General features: G+C 42.3%; 1 protein-coding gene across 50 annotated transcripts in view; it reads left to right on the forward strand.

Annotated features, from left to right (window-relative positions):
* Positions 1-24,038, forward strand: part of MAP4 (microtubule associated protein 4) — a 186,364-nt gene that overhangs the window by 145,388 nt on the left and 16,938 nt on the right. For 37 of the 50 annotated variants that reach the window (XM_070492486.1, XM_070492492.1, XM_070492495.1 and 34 more), the window contains 3 exons: positions 18,946-19,052; positions 19,868-20,086; positions 23,376-23,559. In XM_070492486.1, coding sequence (XP_070348587.1) covers positions 18,946-19,052; positions 19,868-20,086; positions 23,376-23,559 — 510 coding nt within the window. The remainder of the gene's footprint in view (positions 1-18,945; positions 19,053-19,867; positions 20,087-23,375; positions 23,560-24,038) is intronic. The other 13 variants (XM_070492509.1, XM_070492512.1, XM_070492513.1 and 10 more) reach the window with 1 other exon arrangement.

The following is a 24,038-nucleotide window of genomic DNA, read 5'->3' on the forward strand; positions in this document are numbered from 1 at the left end:
GGACCACCAGGGCTGGCTCTGAAATTATTTAGTTTTTAAAATGATGGCAATTTGTATAAGTTTAGACAAAGATCTAATTGTCATATAAACATTGCCTCTTGCTCTGCAAATAGTGGACTTTCAACATGACTTGGCGTTTTTAATATTTAGTTCATTCATTCAACAGACACCGAGTAACATTACTCCCTCATTCTTTTTTTTTTAACTGGTTTCCATTTTATTTACATTTTCTCTTCTCCCCATTCTCACTTTTTTTCCCTTGCTTTTTCTCCCCAAATCCCCCCAGTACATGGTTGTGTGTTTTTTTAGTTGTGGGTCCTTCTAGTTGTGGCATGTAGGACGCTGCCTCAGCATGGCCTGATGAGCGGTGCCATGTCCACACCCAGGATTTGAACCGGCAAAACCCTGGGCCGCTGAAGCAGTGTGCGCGAACTTGACCACTCGGCCACAGGGCCGGCCCCTACTCCCACATTCTAAGGGTAGATTAATAAGGCACATTCTCTACTTAAGGATTCTAGAGTGGGGAGATACACAGATAATTTTACTCTAGTGAGAGAAGTTCTGTAATAAAAATGTGAGCTATATGCTATGGGAATACAGAGCAGAAAGTGACTTCAGTCCTCTTAGGAGAGCAAGAGAAGGCTTCATGGAGGAGGTAACATTTGAGTGGGTCTGGAAACATGGCTAAGAGTTTGTAGAGCAAAGCAGAGTAAAGCATTCTAGGGGTAGATTGTGTAAAGGTATCGTGAAGTTACAAGTGCATGGAATGTTTGAGTAGCAAACAGTTTGGTTATGACTAGTGTATGAGTCAAGTTTGGGAAGCAAGGAGTTCTGTGAAACATTTTGAGATGAGCTTGAGGAAAAGAAGGTAAGCTCTTACTGGGTCCCGGAAGTCATGTGTGCCTCCATAAGCAGAGGATCTTAGACTTTATGCTGGAGGTGATTCGGGGAGGAGATTGTGTTTTTACTTAGTTTATATTGATGATTCTCTTTTCTGTTACACGGAGGCCATGGGAGGGTCAATACATGCTTAAATGAGCAAAGCCTTGGAATTTTCAAGATGTACTTTTTGAAGGGCTTTTAATCTATAAGCATTTTAATGCTTTAAGTTGTCAAATGACAAAAATAATACAGTTTAGTAACTAGTTTGGTGTCCTTTATTCAAGGGAAAATAATCCATGGATTGGGGGAGTCCAGCGCCTCGCAAGCAGGGCGCACTCTTCCTGATGGATTTTAGGCAAGAGAGAGTTTTAAAGAGCATTTGAGGGGCCGGCCCTGTGGCCAAGTGGTTAAGTTCACGCGCTCCACTTCGGTGGCCCAGGGTTTCGCCAGTTCGGATCCTGGGTGCGGACATGGCACTACTTGTCAAGCCATGCTGAGGTGGCATCCCACATGCCACAACTAGAAGGACCCACAGCTAAAAATACACAACTATGTACTGGAGGGCTTTGGGCAGAAAAAGGAAAAATTAAATCTTTTTTTAAAAAAAGAGTGTTCGAAGAGGCAGCGCCATCGCAGGGCATCGTTGGCTAGGAGGGCAGGGATTTCCCTGTAAGGCCAGCGGGTCCTGTTTTCTAGGGTCAGGTCAGCTAGCTAAAGCTGAGTTGGAGGGTTGTGACTGGTGTATATTAGGTTTGCTTAACAGATGTTTCCTAAAAGTACAGGCTGACTTAGGTTTAGATTTGTGGTGTGGGTTCTCCTACTGGGGCAGCCTCCATTTTGTAGGGCATAGTATACAAATTATCTTTATCAAGGGTCACATAAATGAGATTGTTAGCTTCAATTTTTTCATCTGTTTGCTTCCCAACTTGTGAAAGTTAATCAGGGAGAAGCATGATTTTGAGTTAAACATGTACTAAGAAATGTTTCTGAAATTTAGTAAAATATGGTTTTGAAATGTTTTTGCATACATGTATGTGTATATAAACACAAACATCGTTTACTTCCAGGTAAGAAACTGGATTGCAACTTCACAACCTTCAGCATTTGTTAGTGAAGAATGTCATCAATCATTATAACCAGAATTATTGACTGCCATTCTAATGATAATTTATTAGAAGTTGTTTCCTGGAGACAATAGCAGGGAACATTTGGTCAATCTGGAAAGATTCTTGGTTGCCTTGGTAACTGATAAGAATGCAGAGAAACCAGTTATAGAGCGTATCAAAACCAAGGCCCTGAAGAGGTTGAGTACTAGCTCAAGGCACAAGGCAATACAGAAACATCTGCTGAGATGAGAGACCTGCAGGCTGTGCCAACACCCTTGGAGGCTTGACATGTCGTTATGTGGTCTGATAAAAAAGCTTTAGAAACTGCCTTGTGACCAGACACATGGGAATCCATGCACTTTGCTCAGTCTCAAGACAGAATGGAACTTAAAAATCTTTAGCCCAAAGGACGTTCCAAATTGTGCCTCTTTGGATAAGTTTGATAATGGAAAGGATCAGGTCAAATGATATAGAATCAGTGTAAAAGGAATCTCTCCATCCTTCCATTGAGCAGAACTTTTTTGAGAGCCTACTCAATGTGTGTCAAATACCATGCTGGGCACCAGCGTGGCAGAGATGGACAGGTCATATTCCTGGCTTGTAGAAGCTCCCAGGAAAGGCACGTGAATAAAAGATTATGGTGCACTTTCTGAGTCCTAAGAAGAGTTAGAGCAAGTATAGTGCAAAAAGACGAAGAAGTCACTTTGGGAGTGGGGCCTAGGAGACTTCACTGAGGTAACATTTAAGTGAGTTCTGAATGAATAAGAGTAGAGCCTAGAGGCAAGGAATTCCAGTGGCAACTGTCTAGAATTTAAGTCTTCTGGTTCTTAAGTACATTTCTTTTTACCTAGGCATTCTCAGCCTTTAAGACTTCGTGTAAGTTTGTCATCCATCAACTTGATAAAATATTGCTGTGGCTGGGCAAGTTTGAGTTCCTTGCTGCAGCTGTCTCTCAGAATGTGCATTGCTGAGTGAGATTATGCCTCTAATTCTGAATTAGACTAGAGAGCACTGACAGAGCTATCCTCAGATTTTACTAATTATTCTGTGCTAGGTTTTCCCCATTGTTTGCCATCCAGGTAGCATTCACCTCATTTGGAGAAGAAGAAACCTATTAATTCCTGTTCCATGTGATCTCTTCCTTGGTATGTGTTGCAAAGCAATAGTGTAATCATACTATAAGCCATTCTGTCCCCTCCCCTCTGTAAAAACCTCTGGATCTCCACCTTTTCTTAATGAAGCAGGAGGACCTGCCTGCCTACTCAAAAGCAGCATGAAGGGAAGCTCACAGGGCTGAGGCACTGTAAAAAGACATTAACGTAAATCGAAGTTCTCTTGAGAGTGGACAGTAGTAACAGAAGATTTCTAAGGAATAAATTACTCACACCTTCCTCATTCTTTGCATAATTAGAACAAAACAAGACCATGGTTAAGATAGACACTAAAACTAAATGCATTGCTTCTTTTTCTCCTTTATTTCAAACTTGCTTTTGTCCCCCCAAACACATACACATATACACACGTGCGTACACACTGTTCATTAATTTGGGAGTTTTGAATTGATCACAAAAAGGTAAATTAAAATTGCAATGAAAACTTGAAGGACTTTTTTTTTTTGTTTTGAGGAAGATTAGCCCTGAGCTAACATCTGCTGCCAATCCTCCTCTTTTTGCTGGGGAAGACTGGCCCTGAGCTAACATCCATGCTCGTCTTCCTCTACTTTATACATGGGACGCCTACCACAGCATGGCTTTTTGCCAAGCGGTGCCGTGTGCGTACCCGGGATCCGAACCAGTGAACCCTGGGCTGCTGAGAGTGGAACGTGCGAACTTAACCACTGTGCCACCAGGCCGGCCCCTGAAGTACTTTTTTTAACTGAGCAAAAAAAGAAACATTTAAAAGGAGAGGCGTCCAGTGACTAAGATTAATTTTTGCTCAGTGGTGTGGGAAAACTGGCATTCAGAGACCAGGCATCTTCTATGTGACTTTTCCATTAACTTACCATTTGATCTTGGACAAACCATTTCATTTTTTGCCCTCTGGATCCCGTTTGCTCTTCGTAAAATGAGAGGATTAAGTTAGAGGAGCTCTAGCATTCTTAAAGATTTTTATTTTTCCCTTTTCTCCCCAAAGCCCCCTGGTACATAGTTACATATATTTTTTTAGTTGTGGGTCCTTCTAGTTGTGGCATGTGGGATGCCGCCTCAGCATGGCCTGATGAGCGGTGCCATGTCCGCGTCCAGGATCTGAACCCGCGAAACCCTGTGCTGCCAAAGCAGAGCACACGAACTCAACCACCTGCCACGGGCCGGCCCCAGAGGAGCTCTAGCATTCTGATTCTGTACTGTAGTACTACATACTTCAGAGTCCTTACAGTACTGTTTTTATGGAATGATCCTTGTCCTAAAAGAGATTTGGAGAACGGGATATTATTTTTTTAGGCAATTCCTCCAATTTTGAGAGCTACCTTTTCTTTTGCTCTTGTTCATTAATTAGTTATTGAAATGAGGGTTTTTATGGTATTTCTTATAGTTGGTAGTTTGTTTTTACCTACCTTTTTTTTTTTTATTGAAGTTATGGTAGTTTACAACCTTGTGAAATTTCAGTTGTATGTTATTGTTTGTCAGTCATCTTATAGGTGCACCACTTCACCCTTTGTGCTCACTCCCCACCGCCCTTTCCCCTGGTAACCACTAATCTGTTCTCTTTGTCTATGTGTTTGTTTATCTTCCACGTATGAGTGGAGTCATACAGAGTTTGTCTTTCTCTATCTGGCTTATTTTGCTTAACATAATATCCTCAAGGTCCATCCATGTTGTTGTGAATGGGATGGTTTTATCCTGTTTACAGCTGAGTAGTATTCCATTGTGTATATACACACACATACCCCCTATCTTCTTTATCCAGTCATCAATCAGTGGGCACTTAGGTTGCTTCTATGTCTTGTTTGCCTACCTTTTTAATCAGAGAGATCTCATGTAGTAATTCTCCAGTCCAGGGACTTATGCTTCATCATGTCACGTCATATTCCTTATTGGGAGTGGTAAAACCTACTCCATACTTGAATACATTTTCTTAATTTTTTTAAGCTATTCTGTGTTTTAGCTACCTTTTTAAATGCTTTTTATGTGTATTACTTCACGCCTACCTGAGGGAAGGATTCTGTGGGTGTCCCCTTACTATGCCTTTTGTTCTCAGACCCCTGGGTGACTCCAAGCTTATGTGCATGCCCGAGCATCTAGTTGACATGGTGTCTTGGGCACTCGCCTCTAATCTGGGCTTGTACTTCATGGCCGCTGACCCCCCACCCAGACTGCCTCTTCTAACTCTCCAACTCTTGAGCCTTGTAACTCCTGCTTGGTGAAGTAGCCAGATGCTGACCTCATCTTTATCTTCCTTCAGGCTAACCACATTTCTGATCCACAGTATGAACTATGGTCCAGAATTTGTACTCCTTTTTGACTGGCCACCTTAGTTCTACTGGTTCCTGCTTCTGCTCCTGGTCTTTTGGCTGACTCCCATTTTGCAGTTTTCTATTTATGGATAGACTCGTTGGGGCAGGGTCTGTGAGATTTGAAGGTAGCAGGAACTTACAATTTTAGTCATTGCCTTAGGTTTTTTTGGGTACTGGTGGGGAGGGTCTGGGTAGGCTTGCTAGAACTGAAAATCATTTGACTCTGAGGAACAAGTGTCCATGCTTGTTCTTTACCTAGGGTTTTCTCTCCCCCTTCAGAATGTGGCAGCCAACTCAGACTGCTGATTTCTTCACACATGCTACTTCATCCTCAGTCATGCCTCTGCCGACAGGTGGCACCCTTGCATGGTGAGGGCTGGGGTGTACTGAACATCCTGGCTACTGGAGCCCCAAGTTAAAATCACACTTGGAGTTGGACTTGGCTGTAGACCCATGATTCCTTGAATGTGCATTTCAACCTTTTTATTGAGACGTAAGAATGTTAAACTGTGAAACTGGAAGGCGCCGTAAAGATTCCCCTCATTTTATGGATGAAGAAACTGAAGCTAGGAGCAGTTAAATGATTGCTCAGAATCGTAACTATTAAGTGGCAGAGATTTTACAACCTGGTGTTCTGACTCCAAGCCAAATTATGTTTTTCCCACAAACCAAAGATAGAAGATGTCAGTAAATTGAGGGTGTGGGGTGTGTGTGTGTGTGTTTTGGGGGAGTGTGACTAGTTTTGCTTGAGTGAGGTTGTTGAGGCGTATATGATTTCTAAGGTGTGTTCTAACAGTTTGCCTCTGGCACCTTGTGACTACATTGCAACAACACCCTCCCCATCAGACTTTCATAACTTTCACGTATATTGTACATATTTAATTATGTTATTCAGTTATAATATATGTATTTAAAAAAGGTAAGAAAGCCAAAATTTGACCATATTTCATCACCAAGACTTTCTGAACCCACGAACCTCCTCTTTTTTTTCCCCATTGGTGAGAGCTTTGCCATAGAGTAAGGTGACCCTGATTCCTTGCCAATGAACCTATTATTGTGCTTTGACATGTATTGCTACTAAACTACTTAAGATCAAGAGGAAGGAGAAACTCAGTTTGTGTTCAGGACAGAGTTTAAATGGAAATTCACATTTTTTTCAGCAGTGTAACACTGCCACTCTTGACCATGAATGTAGCACCGTAGTACGTATTGAAGTTAATGAAAAGACATACAAGGTTGGTTCCTGCACTCTAGTTGGGGACTTGAGTAAATTATGTGAGTGGTATGTATAGTAGAAAAGGTGAGTGCTTGGGGACAGAGGTTCCAGTTAAGGAAACTTTCCTGAGCTGGGCCTTGGTAATCTCGTCACACTTTATAGACCAAAGGTGGAACAATCTTAACTTGCCCTTTGTTTCTAAAAGCTTTATTTGAAAACTATAATCAAATCATTGCAGTTGACGGCAAATGGCTTTAAAAAACTCCAACCTGGCTATTCCTCATCTTGGACAAAGACATCTCATGTAGTCTTTTTTTTTTTTTGAGGAAGATCAGCCCTGAGCTAACATCTGCCCATCTTCCTCTACTTTATATGTGGGACACCTACACAGCATGGCTTGCCAAGCAGTGCCATGTCCGCACCCAGGATCTGAACTGGTGAACCCCAGGCTGCCGAAGCGGAACGTGTGCACGTAACCACTGCACCAATGGGCCGGCCCCTCATGTAGTCTTGATAGAATATTTCACAGTATTCTATATTAGTACATGATGGTGACTTACAGGTGAGGCAATAAAAATCAGCTTGTTCAAGGTCAAGTATAGCCTAACTTTTCAGTGCAACTTTTTTTTTTTGGAGAATTTTCTTCTATAGATCCTTCAGTCCTGAATGTACAGTTTGTAAGCTCAAAGTCCAGTGCAGGAAAGGACCATGCTGAATTAAGTAGGGGCAGTCAGCTCTGATGGGTAGATAAGACCTCAAGTCACAGATTGATGGATTCCCAAAGTTTCAGAGGTCAGAGGAAGAAAGCTGCCCCAGTGTGTTCACATGGCAACTAAGCGATCAGTAGGCTGGAAAGAGCAGGGCTGGTTCGGGAGGGAGAGACCCAGTTTGTTCAAGGAACCAAGAGAGAGCAGGGCAGGAGTAAAAGTACGAGGGATGTGTTGTCACACAAATGTCTTATACCTGGGGTACCTGTCCCCAAAGCCCTGATCGCTGAAATCTTTAAATGAACCCTTTATTAAACTCTTCCACAATGCAGAGCTACAGACGAAGCTCTCACTGGGCTTGGGGGACTCCACTCAAGTCAGTTTTCAAGTGAATTTGATAAGTTGCTATGACAGCAGACCCACTCATCCTTTGAGAAATGAATGCCTCCAATTTTGATAATACATTAGGGTCTTTTTTTTAAGGTGAAATTTTGAGCAATTTTCTGGAATCGTTATTCTTTTTATGGCTGAGGATTGGCAAATGAGTCTTGCTTATTTTTAAAACAGTTTTTTGAGTGGGTGAGTGTGGAAGTGTGGGCATAGTGTCAGATAAGTGAATGTGTGGGTATAACGTGTATCTGTATCAGTGAAAGCCAGAATAATTACTATCCTCGTACCCAGATTGGCACCAAACCATGTTTTAATGTGCAGATCTAAACAGAGTGCTAGTTAACAGGAAATTACGTTTCCAGTTTAACAGTGGCATTTGATTGTGCAGAGTAGCAGGTTCCTTCCTTTCTCTTTCTGTTTCGTTCGTTCATTCTTTCTTTCATGCTAGTAAATAAATTAAGCACCTAACCACGTGAGGAGAGAGGAACATTGGGGGAAAGATGGGTTTTGTTGTGAATACTGGGGACTTGGTGTGATGTCACTGCCAGCTCTGTGTGATCGTAGGTGGTGTTAGAGCTTCAGGAGCTAGAGGCGGGAGAGCAGTGGGAGAGATGATGTCGCTCTCAGACAGGCAGCCAGCCTCTCGCACTGCCGCTTACGGGCAGCTCTGTAAGGGCAAGCCTGAAGAGTGCCGAATGGACTCCCCAAAAGAAATCAGTCAAGCTGGATTTGAGTGGCAGAGAACAGAGGGCAAACTGAATGAAATGGGGCTGAATGTCAGCATGGACGGGCAGCTAAAAGACAGGCTCGTGAAGAATGCCAGCTTCCTGGAGCAGAATAAGCTCTGCCGCTTTGAGGGGAAGCTAGACAAAGAGCTCAGCATTGAAGTGCAGGACAAGGACTATCAAGCAACCTCGGGTCACCTTGAGAGCAGGTATGTGATTTCAGAAACCTGCCATCCCTCAGAGGGGAACTCAGTACACCAGAAGACAGCTGAGTTCCATTTGGGACCCAGAGAGGAGCCAGACGAAAACAAAGCCACTGTAGTTCAGGGGATGGTGGCAGGGAAGAATGGGCCAGAGACGAAGAGCCAGCCAGATCTGGATTTCCCTGGGGCTGCTGACATCTCTACTTGTTATGTGAAGGAGCAGGAAACCAGTGTTTGGAACCCCAACTTTCATCCAGTGGTTCAAGGCTCTCAGGGCTCAAGGGAAGCAATTCCAGGAAAGGAGAATGGCATCACCCCTGGCTGCCAGGTGATTGGGGTGGTAAGTGATAACTTTGGGCAGCTTGAATGTGAGTCCTCACCGCCAGTGGCTGTAGCCCACCCAGCCCCTACTATTGAGCATTCACCCACTACCATTCCACCAATCACTATGGTGGAGTTCACCCAGGAATATTTGAATGCCAGCTCTCATATCAGAGACCATGATAAGGAGTTGGAGAAGTTGAGTTCTGCTGAGGAGGGGGCTTCGCTTGACCAAGGCCCCCAGCAGAAAAAGGCAATGCGCCGGGCTCTGTCTGAATGTTCTCACCTCTCAGTTCCCCCAGCTGTCAACCTTGCAGATAAGTATCCTCAGCTCCCTGCCCGAGAAGAGATTTCTTCTGGCCTGCTGCCTCTTACCAGTAGCCCAGAGCCGAGTCCCATGCCCAGGAAATTGGGGGCTCCTGCCATGAAGCGCTCCGTGACAGTGGCTGAGGAACAGACAGCTAGCTTCGTATTGAACCCTGGGGAACTGCCCATCCTGTCTGCTGAAGAGGTACCTCCTTTTATCTGCAAGGAACCAGTGGCCGAGAAGAGAGAAGAATTGACCCACTTCAGCAACAGCAGCAGCAGCTCTGGGAAGAAGGAGCTGGGCACTGCTAAGGCACATCTCCATGGTAAGCTGGAGCAGCCTCCTGAAGTAAGTAGCAAGGGAAAAGGACAAGAAGATATTCGTGAAACAAGAACAGATTTGTGCTCCCAAGTCTGCCAGGGAGGTGAGAAACAGCCAGGACAGACAGCTCTAGCAGGGAAGAAAGAAATTGAGGTCATTGCAACCCAGAGCACTCCATCGTTCCTGTGTGAAGAGACCCCACGTGATGGTATGTTTCTAAATTTTGCCTCCATGGGGAACAAGCAGACAGCAAGGAAGGAACCAAAGTGACAGATTAGCGAAACGAGCGTTAGGCCGCTTGTTACTGCTGGAGTCTGCCTGCCTGAGGAAAGCTTAATTCCCTTGCATCAGAAGGTTGCTGGGAGGGAGGCAAGAAAGTGAACAAAGTGAATCTGGCTGGGTCAACCTGAACGTCTGCTAGCGTGGCAGACAGTGTAGACTGAGGATGTGGCTGATTGAGTTGGGGGTGGGATGGGGTCGGAGGGTGGTGGACATAAGAAATAGAACCCCTTTCATGACCTCATGTCACCCTGCCCACCCCATCCCCCATCCTCCCAACCCTCGGCTCCCTGTTGGTTTGAGCCAGATGATTCCTGAGCCCTAAATCATCCAATCACAACTGATTGATTTCCCTGCTTGAAAATCTGTCACTGTGTAGATTTACAATAGGTTTATCAGCACTAACCTCCACTCATTAAGTTGCACGGTCTGGATGCAAGCTCTGTTTTCCATTTTGCTCTTGAGAACGTTTTACTTTTGTTTAAGCTGAAAAAGCGCCTTTTAAAGCTGACTATTTAATATTCTTTTCTGTTCTTCATGTTTGACCAAATCTCGCTTCTAGTTTTCTCTTTCTGTACGTGTGTTGGGAGGATTTGTGGGGAGAAGGGGAAGAAAGGGAAAGAGGAGAGAGAAGGAGAGACTTGTACTTAATAAACAGCTAAATGTTGCAGTCTTTGTGGCTGCCTTCTGTGTCTTTCTTCCCGGCCCTTTCTTCTCCTCCCCATCCCCCATCCCCCCATGGATCTTATTGTTGGTGGTGAGTCCAGTTTGAGCACAAAGGACCATGATTCACAAGCTAATCAATGGGAATTTAAATCATGTGTTGTTTGTAACAAAATAACCTCTTTTCCTGAGAGGAATTATTTATTCCTCTCAGTACATTTTAATGAAATTTTTCACTCATTTTCTCTTAAAGTTAGAAATGGGTATTTTCTAAGGGAAGTGTAAGTGGAAAGGACCCTTGAAGACTGACAGGTTTTTTTTTTAATGGAGATTGGCAAAGAAGCTTCGTGTTTCCTCTATGATTTCTTATGACTCCAAGATGACAAGAACTCAGGTATTCTGTGCTGTTGCTTGTTTCTAGCTGTGGCAGAACTGTAAGCTCCTCATGGATAAGATTGTGTCACCTTTTTACTGACCTTCAGGTGCCCAATCAGTGCCATACACCTTGGAGGTGCTAAGGAGTGAAGACTTTTGTTTATTTCAGAAAAAGTTTATCCTAGTTCACACTAACACGTTTATGCTGGTAGAAAAAAATTTCAAATGACTGGCAAACCTCACTGATCCATTCACCTAATAAATGTTTGAATACTGACTCTGCTAAATGCTATGTAGATAAAATTATATGAAGATTCATTTATTCAATATGCCTACCATACGCCAGTCCCTATTTAGGCACTGGATATTGTCATTATCCTCAAGCAACTTATGCCTCAGTTAGGGTGGAGAGGGGGTGAGAGGGTTGTGAATCACGGCAACTTTTTAGAGGGGGTGGTCTTGGAAGCCTAGGATGCCTAACAATGCAGAGGGAAAGGCTTCCAGGCAAAGGGATGCAAAAAAAAAAAAAGGTGAATCCTAGACATCTCACATTAGTTAGAAGAACAATGGCGAGTGTTTATAGAACACTCTGTTAAAGATCATTTAATTTCAAAGAATGGAAATGCAGGAACTCAAATTTTAAAAAAGGTATTTATTGACTAGGAATCCAGTTGCAGGAAGTGCTGCAGCGATTGTGTGTCTCAGGACCTCGGCTCCTCCTTAAACATGTGTCTCCATTCCTTTCCCTTCTGGAGACTTTTTTCTCTGCCATCTCTTACTTTCTGCTTCCTTTGTGACTCTGGTCTGCACAGGACATTGGATTGCCATCCGTACATATGTGGCAAGAAATAACGGAAGAACAAATCTAGAAAGTTGTTTGGAACCCTAGCTTCAAATACCCCCTTAAGATGTTTAAACCTTACTCCCTTATTCAAAAAATTGTGGTGACTTCCTATGACAATAAATGAAGTGGCCCAAAGTCGGCTTTGGGAAGACTTACTTGTTCTGAGTACCTAAGATGAACTAGAAGACAGAGGATTGAATGCAGAACATCCTGTGATGATAGTTTGATTCAGGAAGTCGTAGCAGGTGAAATATCGAGGACATGATAGGGGAAATATAACAGAGGCGAAATCAACTGTATTTGAAAACTGGATGTTGAAGCTGCAAGAGAGAGGGGAGTTGAAGGTGATGCTGTGAATTTTGAGCCTGAGTTTCACGACACATAGTAGTACAAATAATGGAAAGATCCAGCAGGAGGGAGCAGTTTTGTGGAGCAGTTATGAATTCTGTTTTGAACGGTCTTTTGCGAAACTGTGGGGACATTTTGGTGATGGTCATTAGCAATTGGTTGGTAGACCTCTGAGGCAAAGGAGGAGGGTCTTGGTGAGAAGCACTGTCTGGGAGGGAGACAGCAGTTTCTGCTTATGCATGGGTCAGGTGAGTCACACTTACTTGTGCAGGTTGAAATGTTGCATGCCTTTGTCAGAGGCAGTAAGACTTAGTGAAGTGTTCATGTTGTTTATTGACAAATCCTGTGCCTGTTGAAGAAGGTTCATAGTGGTCTGGGGCCAGTGGCAGTAAGTCACACATTTGGTAAGGTATTCTTTCAGCTTGCTATAGAACAAAGACATTACCAACCTTGTGTGGTGGGCTTTTTTATTTCTTTATATTTTTAAAACTAAAAAAAATCCAACTTTTGACTAAAAATACATATGGTTTCAAACATCAAAAAGTACAAAAATGTGGGGCCAGCCTGGTGGCACAGCAGTTAAGTTCACATGTCCCACTTCTTGGTGGCCCAGGGTTAGCTGTTTCGAATCTCGGGTGCGGACATGGCACAGCTTGGCAAGCCATGCTGTGGTAGGCATCCCACGTATAAAGTGGAGGGAGATGGGCATGGATGTTAGCTCAGGGCCAGTCTTCCTCAGCAAAAAGAGGAGGATTGACAGTAGTTAGCTCAGGGCTAATCTCCCTAAAAAAAAATAATAATAATTTAATTTAATTAAATTTAAAAAGTACAAAAATGCTATGCATTAGAAATTTTCCTACCAAGACAAGATGATGATGATTCACTTTTTCCTGCTTCTCTCCTATAAATATAGCTAAATACTCTGGAAGGAAATCAGCGATCATAAAAAGAATCTGAAGTGTGGAAAGGAGAGGGCAGACTGTGTAGGGATGTTAGGACTTGAAGCAGGACAGTGTAGTGAGTTCCCTGGGTTTTCTTTTTAATCTCCTATTGTATCCCAATCTGGGCACTGGAGAGTACCTGCAAGCTGGAATCACCAACAGGCATAGATCGGGAAACAAAAGGAAAAGAAAAAAGAAAGAAAAGCCAATTCTCTCGTGCTAAAAGACCACGAAAAGGGAAGCCCAGTAAAGACCTACTAGTAAGCCCTATTTTTCTACCCATAATCAGTAGTAGCGGTACAGGACTGGATTCTCGTGCTGGTACAGTGTCAGCAGAGCTCATGAGAGCCCACCTGTTGCCCATTTCACACCTAGCAGCAGCTGCAGGCGTGATCCACCCACACTGGCACCAACGCAGTATGAGCCACCCACGCTGGCAGGGAAACCCATCCTCTGTCCCCCACCAAGTGATAGCACCGCTGGCATCTATAGGCCTGAAGTCGTCCAGTCTTCTACCCAGTAGCAGAAGGGGACTGAGGTAGATTTCCTCCTACACCCTTCTCTCCAGTAGCAGAAGGCCAGGTAGGTGCTTCCTGCTCCCAGCAGTATCAACAGAGATTGAACAGGAACCAGCACTGGGCAGCCAGAAAACAGGCCAAGAGAAACTGTCTGCATTTCATGGGTCCAGCGTCAGTCAACCCCCACCTAGTAAAACCACCTGGCCCAGGGAAGTGCCTTCAGCCCTTGCAGGCACTACCAGCAGGAATTGAGTGACAGCCTCATGGAGCCAGAAGAACATAGCAGGCCAGAATTGCATTGCAAGGGCTCTGGAAACTAAATTGTCATTGAAACTACAGCCAGAACCTTCACACTAAATTTAAACAGTGATTACCTACTAAAATACGAAATTAGGATTTTAAAGCAGCCATCATAAAATTGCTTGAACAAGAAATTATGAATTCTCTCTCTCTTTTTTTTTGTAAGATTGGCATGTGAGCTAACAACTGTTGCCAATCTTTTTTTTTTCCTGCTTTTTCTCCCCAAAGCCCCCTAGTACATAGTTGTATATTTTAGTTGTGGGTCCTTCTAGGTGTGGCATGTGGGACGCCACCTCAGCGTGGCCTGACAAGCAGTGCCATATCCGCACCCAGGATCCGAACCGGTGAAATCCTGGACCGCCGAAGTAGAGTGCATGAACTTAACCACTTGGCCATGGGGCTGGCCCACGAATTCTCTTGAAACAAGTGAAAAATTAGAAAATCTCAGCAAAGTAGAAGTTATATAAAAAACATTATAGATAGGAAAGATACAATAATCAAAATAAAAAATGTGTCTGGGGCCAGCCTGATGGTGCAGTGGTTAAGTTTGTGCGCTCCACGTCGGTGGCCCTGGTTCACTTGTTCAGCTCTCAGCTGCAGACCTATGCACCGCTTGTCAAGCCATGCTGTGGCAGGTGTCCCACATATAAAATAGAGGAAGCTGGGCATGGATGTCAGCTCAGGGCCAGTCTTCCTCAGCAAAAAGAGGAGGATTGGTGGCAGATGTTAGCTCAGGGCTAATCTTCCTCAAAAAACAAAGTGTCCAATGGGCTCAGTAGTAGTTTGGAGATGTCAAAGAAGAGAATCAGTGAACTTGGGAACAAATCAATAGAATTTATTCAGTCTGAACAACAGAGAGAAAGACAGAAAAAAAAATTACAGCTCCTCAAAGGCTTCTGTGTCAATTACAAAAGATTTATATATTGGAATCCCAGAAGATGAGAAAGAATGTGAGACTGAAAAACTATTCGAAGAAATAATAACTGAAAACTTCCCAAATTTATCAAAAGACATAAACCTACAGATTCATGAACTGAACGAACTTCAAATAGGAAAACCCAAGGAAATCTATGCTAAGATATATCATAATTAAACTTCTGTAAACTAAAGACAAAAAATCTTAAAAACAGCCAGGGAGAAATTATGCATTATCTATTAGGGAACAGCAATTCAAATGATAGTGTGATTCTTATCAGAAACCAGGGAGGGCAGAAGGAAGTGGCACATTTTTTTTTGTGGGCTAAAAAATAAGAACAGGGCCAGCCCAGTGGTGCAGTGGTTAAGTTTGCATGTTCCACTTCAGTGGCCCAAGGTTCACCGATTTGGATCCTGGGTGCAGACCTACACACCCCTTGTCAAGCCATGCTGTGGCAGGTGTCCCACATGTAAAGTAGAGGAAAACGGACATGGATGTTAGCTCAGGGCCAGTCTTCCTCAGCAAAAAGAGGAGGATTAGTGGCAGATGGACTAATCTTCCTCAAAAAAAAAGAAAAGAAAACAGTCAACTACAAATGCTTTGTCTGGTAAATATTCCTTCAGAAATAAAGGGAAAATAATGACATTCTTAGATTTATGGCATTGAGTGCTTATATTAGAAAAGAGAAAATGTCTCAAATTAATAATCGAAGTTGCTACATCAAGAAGCTAGAAAAAGAACAACGAGATAAATCCAAAGCAAGCAGAAATCAGTTAAGTTATGAACAGGAAAACAACAAAGAAAATGTACTAAACCAAAAGTGCGTTCTTAAAAAAAAAGATAGGATTGATAAACCTTTAACAAAACTGAAAAAGATAAAAAGAGACAAGACACAAACCACCAATGCAGGAACAGGGGATATCACTACAGCCATTAAAACAAAAATAAGGTAATACTAGGAGCACCTTTTCACTCACAAATTCGACAATTTGGAAGAAATGGGCCAATTCCTTAAAAACCACAGATTACCGAAACTCAGCCAAGATGAAATAACAAACCTGAATAACCATTAACAAAATTGAATTTTTAATTAAAAAGCTTCTGATGGTTTCACTGGAGAATTTTACCATACATTTAAAGAATAACATCAATTTTACACATTCTTTTTCGGAAACGAGGAGGAGGGAACACTTCCTTGCTCATTTTAGAAAGTCAGTATTATGCTGATACCAAAACCAGACAGACAGTACAAAACAAACTACAGACTAATCTCTCTCATGAACTTAGATGCAAAAATTCTTAAACAAAATATTAACAAATCACATCCAGCAATATATGAAAATAATTCTACACAACAGCCAAGTGAAATTTATTCCAGATATGCAAGGCTGGTTCAGTAATCAAAAATCAGTGTAATCCGTATGAACAGTCTAAAGAAGAAGAATCATAAACACAGAAAACGCATTTAACAAAATCCACCACCCATTCATGATAAAACTCTCATCAAAGAATAGAGAGAATTTCCTCAGCTGGATAACGAGCGTCTACAAAAAATCTTACAGCTAAAATCATAGTTAATAGTGAAAGACTAAATGCTTTCACCCTAAATCAGGAACAAGGAATTATGCCTGCTGCCATTGCTCTTATTTAACGTAGTACTGAAAGTTCTAGTTGACAAAATAAAGCAAGAAAAGGAAAAGAAAGGAATATAGCTTAGGAAGAAATAAATCTGTTGTTTGTAGGTGACATGATTGTCTATATAGAAAATTCCAAGGAATCTGCCCCCAAAAAATCCTAGAATAAGTGAGGTCAGCAAGGTCATAGGATATACTATCAACAAATAAGAATCAATTGCATTTCCATATGCTAACAGTGAAACTATTTTACTCAAAATCCTGTAAATACATGTTCATATCACCTTTATTCATAGTAGTGAACAACTGGAAACAACCAAAATGTCCTACAGTAGGTGAAAGATTAAACTGGCACAGCCAAACCATGGAATACTTCTCCACAACTAAAAGGAACTAACTAATGATACATGCAGCAACACGATGCCTCTCAAAAGCGTGATGCTAGGTGAAAGAAGCCAGGCTCAAAAGGTAACATACTGTATGCTTCTGTTTATGTAATATTCTTGAAATAATATTATAGAGATGGAGAGCAGATTAGTAGTTGCCAGAGATTTAGGGATTGGAAAGGGAAGGGAGGTGGAGTGGCTATAAAAGGGTAACATGAGAGAGCCCTGTGGTGATGGAACATTTTTGTGCTTTGATTATTAGTAGTGGTTACATAAAGCTACACATGATAAAATTGCACAGAACTGCGTATTTGCGTACTTGCACACACACACACACAAATGAGTGCCTGTAAAACTGGAACTATCTAAACAAGCTCTGTGGATTTTACCAATATTGGTACCCTGGTTTTGATGGCGTACTATAGTTATGCAAGATATTGACACTGGGGAGGCTGGCTGAAAGGTTACATGGGACCTCTCTGTACATTTCATTGCAATTTCCTGTAAATCTATACTTGTTTCAAAATGAAAAGTTTTAAAATAAAGCCTCCTATCCTCCCTAGTTTTGTGCCCCATTTTCCCCTATCAAAATTGTTAGTCTTGTTTTGTTTCATCATGATACATCCAGAGACTTTTTTAAAATGCACATACAAGAGTATTTTCAATAGTAACGTATTTTCACCCATCCCTTTTGTAGACAAATGGTTTCATGTTCTACGTACTATTGTGCCCCTTGCTTTTTTTTTTTCACTTAGTAGAGCTTGTTCCATATCAGTCGTGCTTTATTTTTCAGATTCAGAGATTGCATTGATATTCTGCCATGATGCTTTAACCGCTTTCCTATTAGCAGTCTTCCAGGTTGTTTAAGTCTTGCTTTTAGAAATGATGCTCTGGTGAAAGACCTTACACATTTGCTATTTTGCAAGTGTGTAACTATCTCTAAGAGAAATTTCTAGAAATTGGATTTCTGGATTAGAATATATCTACACTTGTAATTTTCAGCCACTAGACTACCCCGCATGAATTGTACTGTTTCACACACTTACCAGCAGTGTATATCTTCATGTTGTCCACAACAGCTATTTTCAAATTTTAGGACTTTTGACAGTGTGTTAGGTTAAAAAGGGCGTTTCAATATAGTTTTAATTTTCATTTCTCTGAAGGATTGGACATCTTTTCATATTTTCAGAAGTGATTTGTATTTCTGTAAACTGTTCTTTTGGCCATTTTTCTAGTGGATTATTGGCCTTTATAGGAGTTACTGATTTGAAGGAGTAATTTATATAATAAGCTCTTTGTCTTTGATGTGAGGTTCAATATTTTTTTCCTGTTTATCACTTGTCTCTTGACTTTTATTATTGTTCTTTTGGCCACGTTGAAATTTTTTATTTTTCTTTAGCCAAACTTCTCTTTGGTGACTTGTGGATTTTGTGTCAGTTAGAAAGTTCTTCCCCACACCCAGGTTATAAACTTTATGGTATTTTAATGCTTTCAGGTGTAGCCCTATTGAAATCCGGAGTAACTGCCCCACAGTGATGTTGCTGGGCATAGCTTTAGGAGTAGACTATTTCTGGCCCTGGGTCTGATTTCATGGGTGTCCTCACCCTTGTTGGAAATCTGGGTCACTGCTAAAACTAGATCAAGTTAATCTCACATCCTCCATAAAGTGGTGCTTTAGAGGGAAAGGAAGTAAGGGGAGGACATTGGATGATCTTCTGGCTCTTATCCCATCTCCCAGCAACCTTTATTCCAAGAGATAAACTCTAGTAGAAGAGGTTTTTGTCCCCAGTGTGCTCCGGGAGTTAGTGGTTGGGTGACAGAACCCCTTCGCCGGTCTCTAGGGAAGGGAAACCAAACTTTAAGGGCCATTTCCTTCCATTGATCCCACTTAGGTTACTTCTCCACAGGGACAGGCTGCCTGAATCTCTGGAATCTAAAACTGTCCTCCATCACAATAAGGAGAACTTGGGAGTCTAGTCCACATTTCAGCAGCACAGCTCTGGATTTTTTTCAGAATGAAGGGCTAGTTAGTAGTCTGTCTCTCCTAAGACTTGCATTTTCAGAATGGGTATGAAAAACATTTGCTTAGCATAACTTTCTGGCCCGTAGGAATAGCCAAGCCAGAAGAACTAAGGCCCACTGTGAGTGTGACCGGAAATGACATCACCGCCCCTCCAAACAAGGAGCTCCCACCAAGCCCAGAGAAGAAAACAAAGGTAGGTGCCAGAATGGTGGGTTATCTTCTCCTGCTATAATTTTTTAAACAGTAGCTTCTGGTATTGTTGCTTGAATAATGAATGAAATTTCTTTTTGCTGAGCTACTATGAGTCCTTCCTTAAGTTTGAATATGCTTGGAAAAGATTTTATATTCCCATTTTACCATAGTGGCCTAATTCAAACCTTAAAATCTGTGCCATGGACCTTATGATCTTTAATATCTGTAGAAATGTCCTGTAGAGGTTGTTTCTGCTTCCCCTAACAACAATAAACGGAATTACAGAGCTACTCAGAAATAGATTCTGAAATCTACATTCATGAAAAGAGAACACAGATTTTTAAGGTGGATCGTAGCTTCAGAAACTTATTGGTATTTATTGAAACTTACAAATGCCACACATTAGTGTGGTTTTAAAAGAGGATGCTGATGTTGCCTTATCAAGGTCCAGATAGTAATAGCTTAATCATCTGCTGGTGGCTTTCTTCATAGATTTATTGCTGCCACCAAAAGTTAGTTAATTGTTTAAAGCTATTCCTGAATTTAAGTCTTCAGGTGCCAAACTGCTAGAATTTGTGCCACTGTCATTAAGAAACAATTCTCAGTTTTCTTTCTCTCTAATCTGGTGTCTTTCCACTCTTCACTGGGCTCAGAAGAAAGGAATGCTAATTTTCAGTTGCGTATATCCTCACTGCTTATAATTTTACTTTGAATTGTGCAATTTATACTTTTTTTTCATTTGTTTGTATTCTTGTCTGTGTGTTTGATGTTGGCCTTTAAAAAAAAACCCCAAAAAACAACAAATCAACTTAAAAGCCTTTGGCCACCACTCAACCTGCAAAGACTTCAACATCGAAAGCCAAAACACAGCCCACTTCTCTCCCTAAGCAGCCAGCTCCCACCACTTTTGGTGGGTCGAATAAAAAACCCATGAGCCTTGCTTCAGGCTTAGTAGCAGCTGCCCCACCCAAACGCCCTGCTGCCGCCACTACCAGGCCTTCTTCCATGTTACCTTCAAAAGACGCGAAGCCCAAGGTAAGTTGTCATCTAACCACTGTGTCAGGGAAAAGTTTTCCCCTCTGAGGGTCAGATAGACTCTTGTTGCTGCCAGACAGTGGAATTGGGCTGGTAGAATGGGGGAAGGACAAGGGAAAAGTGAGAAGGGCGACTTGGAAATCAATTTGGGGGCCCATGTTGCAGCCATAACATTTGAAGGCCTTTTATGCTTTGTCCCTTTCCCTGCACTGGTTGGAGACAGTATGGCATCTACTTTGGTTCCTCCTTACGCTTCATCTGTGTAAATACTTGTTAACCAGTTTCCTCTACTCCAACTACTAATCAGATATCTATTTCTAGTATGATTCCCACATTGAATTCTCAGTCAAATTCAGTTCTTTGTCTTTCTCTTTAATCATCCTGCAGAAGTGAATTTTACCCATTACTTTTGTGGTAAGTTCTTCGAGCTGAACTCAGCAGGTTCCAGCATCATGTGGTAACTTACTTTGCTTTTGGCATTAGTCCACCTCTCACTGGGCTCCTTCTGAACTTTTCAGTTTTCCAGGTCACCCACACATTATTGCCTAGAAACTGGTGAATTTGGAGCAGGATTAGCTTCACAGGGTTCTATGAGAGGGTAGGTGGAGTCTGTGGCTGCCTTCCTTAACATTTTGTTTTATTTAAGAAGAGCCTTTAGGTCAGCCTGATGTCATTCTTTAAATTTATGGTGGGAAATAGTTTCCTATGTTAGAATATCAGTGTTTTAATCTAATCTTGTGAAGAAAACTGGTGGAATCTAGGAATTGTAGTCCAGGTTGAAACCCTGGCCAAGAAACTGGGAAATCCTGTCATAGACAAGGAGTGATGAAATCTCATAAAGCTTTCTGATCCTTATTTACCCAGTTGACTATTTTTCCTGATTGTTAGACAACAATTTATCTGAATAAGAGGCCAGAGAGAAGATGACTGGAGTGATAGCTCAGCTCCTACTTCACACTTATTCAGCAGCAAATCCTGGGGGAGACAGAGGAGGGTGTAGGGAGGAGGGGCTTGTCTAGTGAAATTTCACTCTGTAATAATAATAAAAGTGACGTGTACTGTAGCAGTTTCTTTATATACGTTAACTCCTTTAATTCTCTGTCAATGATCCATGATGTGTATTAATATCCTCCTTTTAAATAATCTTCATAAGCTCCAGTGCCAGTAAGTGGCAGAGCCGGTATTTGAACTTGCGTCTAACTCCAGTGCTGGTGCTCATGGCCTCTGTCAACACTGTTCTTCCATGGCTCTTTGCCATGCACCTTTTAGACAGCGTTTCAAGATATAGCTGAACTGAAGAGATGATCTGCATTACAATTATTACTGTTGTTTGTCTTTTAGATGAGAAACAGATGGAAACATTTTGAGAGAGAAACTAAAGTCTAATGAAATTTCTTTTTATCTTTATTTTGATAGAAAGATTTATAGAAGCAAAACAAAGGGAAAAAAGCTTATCAGAAAAATAAGTAGATCTATGATTCTGGCAGAAGAGAAAATATTAATTCAAAAACAGGGTAACTCCAGTTATGAAAACAGGCTGGTTTTGCACCTTGCTGAGGCCAAGAGCCTGATGTGTGAAGAATGTCACATCCTTTAGAGATTTCTATTCCAAGTGACTTTTTTCTAACTTATTTTTTCATTATTGGTCTTACTGGCAAAATAATAAGATCCCAGTAGATTATTCTGAATCATAGTCATAGCATTGAAAATCTGGAGGAGACTCCACAGGGTATCTGAGTTAGCCCTCAAATTTTATTTTTTCTCTTCTTTTCTTTTTTGAGGAAGTTTAGCGCTGAGCTAACATCTGCTGCCAATCCTCCTCTTTTTGCTGAGGAAGACTGGCCCTGAGCTAATATCCATGCCCATTGTCCTCTACTTGATATGTGGGACGCCTGCCATAGCGTGGTGTGCCAAGCGGTGCCATGCCCGTACCCGGGATCCAAACCAGCGAACCCCGGGCTGCCGAAGCAGAACGTGTACTTAACTGCTGCACCACTGGGCCAGCCCTTAGTCCTCAAATTTTAGAGCAGACAGAAAGAGAATTCTTTTGCACAAAATCCTACAACATGTTCCAGAGAACTGCCAACTGAACCAGTTCCTCTGATTCCAACCTTAGGCTTCTTCATACCATACTTAGGGACTTCATTTGTAGAAATGTTCATTCCCTGCGTTTGCAGGGTTAGAGTTTATTTAATTGGATGTCAGCCCTTAATTTCTGAGCATCTCCTCAGCTGCTTTTCCATTTAAGCAATGTCTTACTTATCTCCACCAACACACTGCCCTCCATGTTGCTGTTTCTTTTGGACTAAAAGGGCTGCATGCACTGTGACTGTGGTTTGGCTTATTCTCTTGAGTAACATGGTACGTTTGCTTATCAAAATAGTGTTCATCCCCTGTTCCTGTAGAAACCAGGCCAAATTGATTCCTTCCCTTCCTCACTAGTGACGATGTGCCCAGCCTCCATGGGAGGGGAACTAGAGCAGCCCGGATGCTGTGCATCTACATGAGAAACTTCTCCCTTTGGCTTTCAGCCATAGCTGTGATATCAGTGCTTTTCATTCCTTCTGTTGGTCAGGCCTGCACCCTCCGCCTGCCCCTTTTCATCATCTCTGCCTCTCAGAGACTTCCCATTCTCTAGTCCCTAACGTCGTGTATTATCAAAGCTGGTACTTAGAGATCCTCTGTTCCACCCTCCTTTATCCAAATGAAAAAATAAAGGCCAGAGAGGCTCAGTGATCTCCCAAGAACACATTGTGAGTGGAAGACTCAACTGGGGCTGGAGCTCAGGCTTCTGACCTGACTGATTCAGCCAGTGTTCTCTCCATGTGCAGCCCTATTCTGTTCAGCATTCACTGGGTGCATCTTAACCAAAAGAATAGCTGAATTTGACTGAACATCATAATTTTTAATTTTTTGTTTTATATATTTAATCTTTGGCCAAGTATTTAATACATTAAATTCCTCAGTGTTTAATGCAGTAGATCCTGAAGCAAGCATAGTTTGTGGTGTGGAATACTTTTCAGGGCTGTTCGTTCTCACTGGTTTAGGTTGGATTGAGGTAGTTTGACTCCCTGTTTCCTGACCCCAGATCACACAGCATTCTATATGGCCCGTTTCTCATGTTGTCTGGAGGACTTTGATCTTTCAGCCGTATATATTTTCTTGTCAGTAGCTGCCAAACACACAGTACCCCTGTTTCCTGCTGTAGGCATATATAGAACCATCCTTTGGCATGACTTCCTGGGGCTATTGCTGACCTGCAGCTCTGTTCCCACTTCCCTGTCACCAGCCTGTTGCAGAGGCAAAGATTCCTGAGAAGCGAGCCTCACCGTCCAAGCCAGCCTCTGCCCCAGCCTCCAGGCCTGGCTCTAAGAGCACCCAAACTGTTCCAAAAGCCACAGCAGCTGCCACTGTTGCCTCAGCTGGGCCAAGCAGTAGGAGTCCCCCGGCACCCCTGCCCAAGAAGCCCACTGGTAAGTGTTGTCACCCTTCCTTCCCATGGGAACCAGTGGGGAGAAGGGTGAGGCCTGGGCTTTGCCCCAGCTGTAGCTCCAGGCAGCATCGCAGAGAGCTGTGTAGACCTGCTTGTGCACCAGTCCTTAATGGAGTATGTTGAAAAGCAGCAGCCTTGTTCTCTCTCTGTGTGAGGTTAGCAAGTGTGTATATATTCAGGAAAATCTTGATTGAAGGAGACTCTCATGAATTCCCAGGTAGAATTTTACTATTCCTTTCTTAGTAACTCCACAGCCCCTAGCATATTGTGGTTATGGGCTTACGTGATAAGAAATAGGCCATTCGATTCCATAGGCATGTATTTATAACTTACTTCTAAGGTCATGTGGAAGGCAGCATCAAGATGTAGAAAAGAATTAGATGCAGTGCCTGGCCTTGTACGTTCCATAGGGCACGGTCTTTACGTGGCTGTCTAACTACTCTATTCTCAGAGACTAGC

Source organism: Equus asinus, chromosome 21 (genome assembly GCF_041296235.1).
Source record: "Equus asinus isolate D_3611 breed Donkey chromosome 21, EquAss-T2T_v2, whole genome shotgun sequence".
NCBI lineage: Eukaryota > Metazoa > Chordata > Mammalia > Perissodactyla > Equidae > Equus > Equus asinus.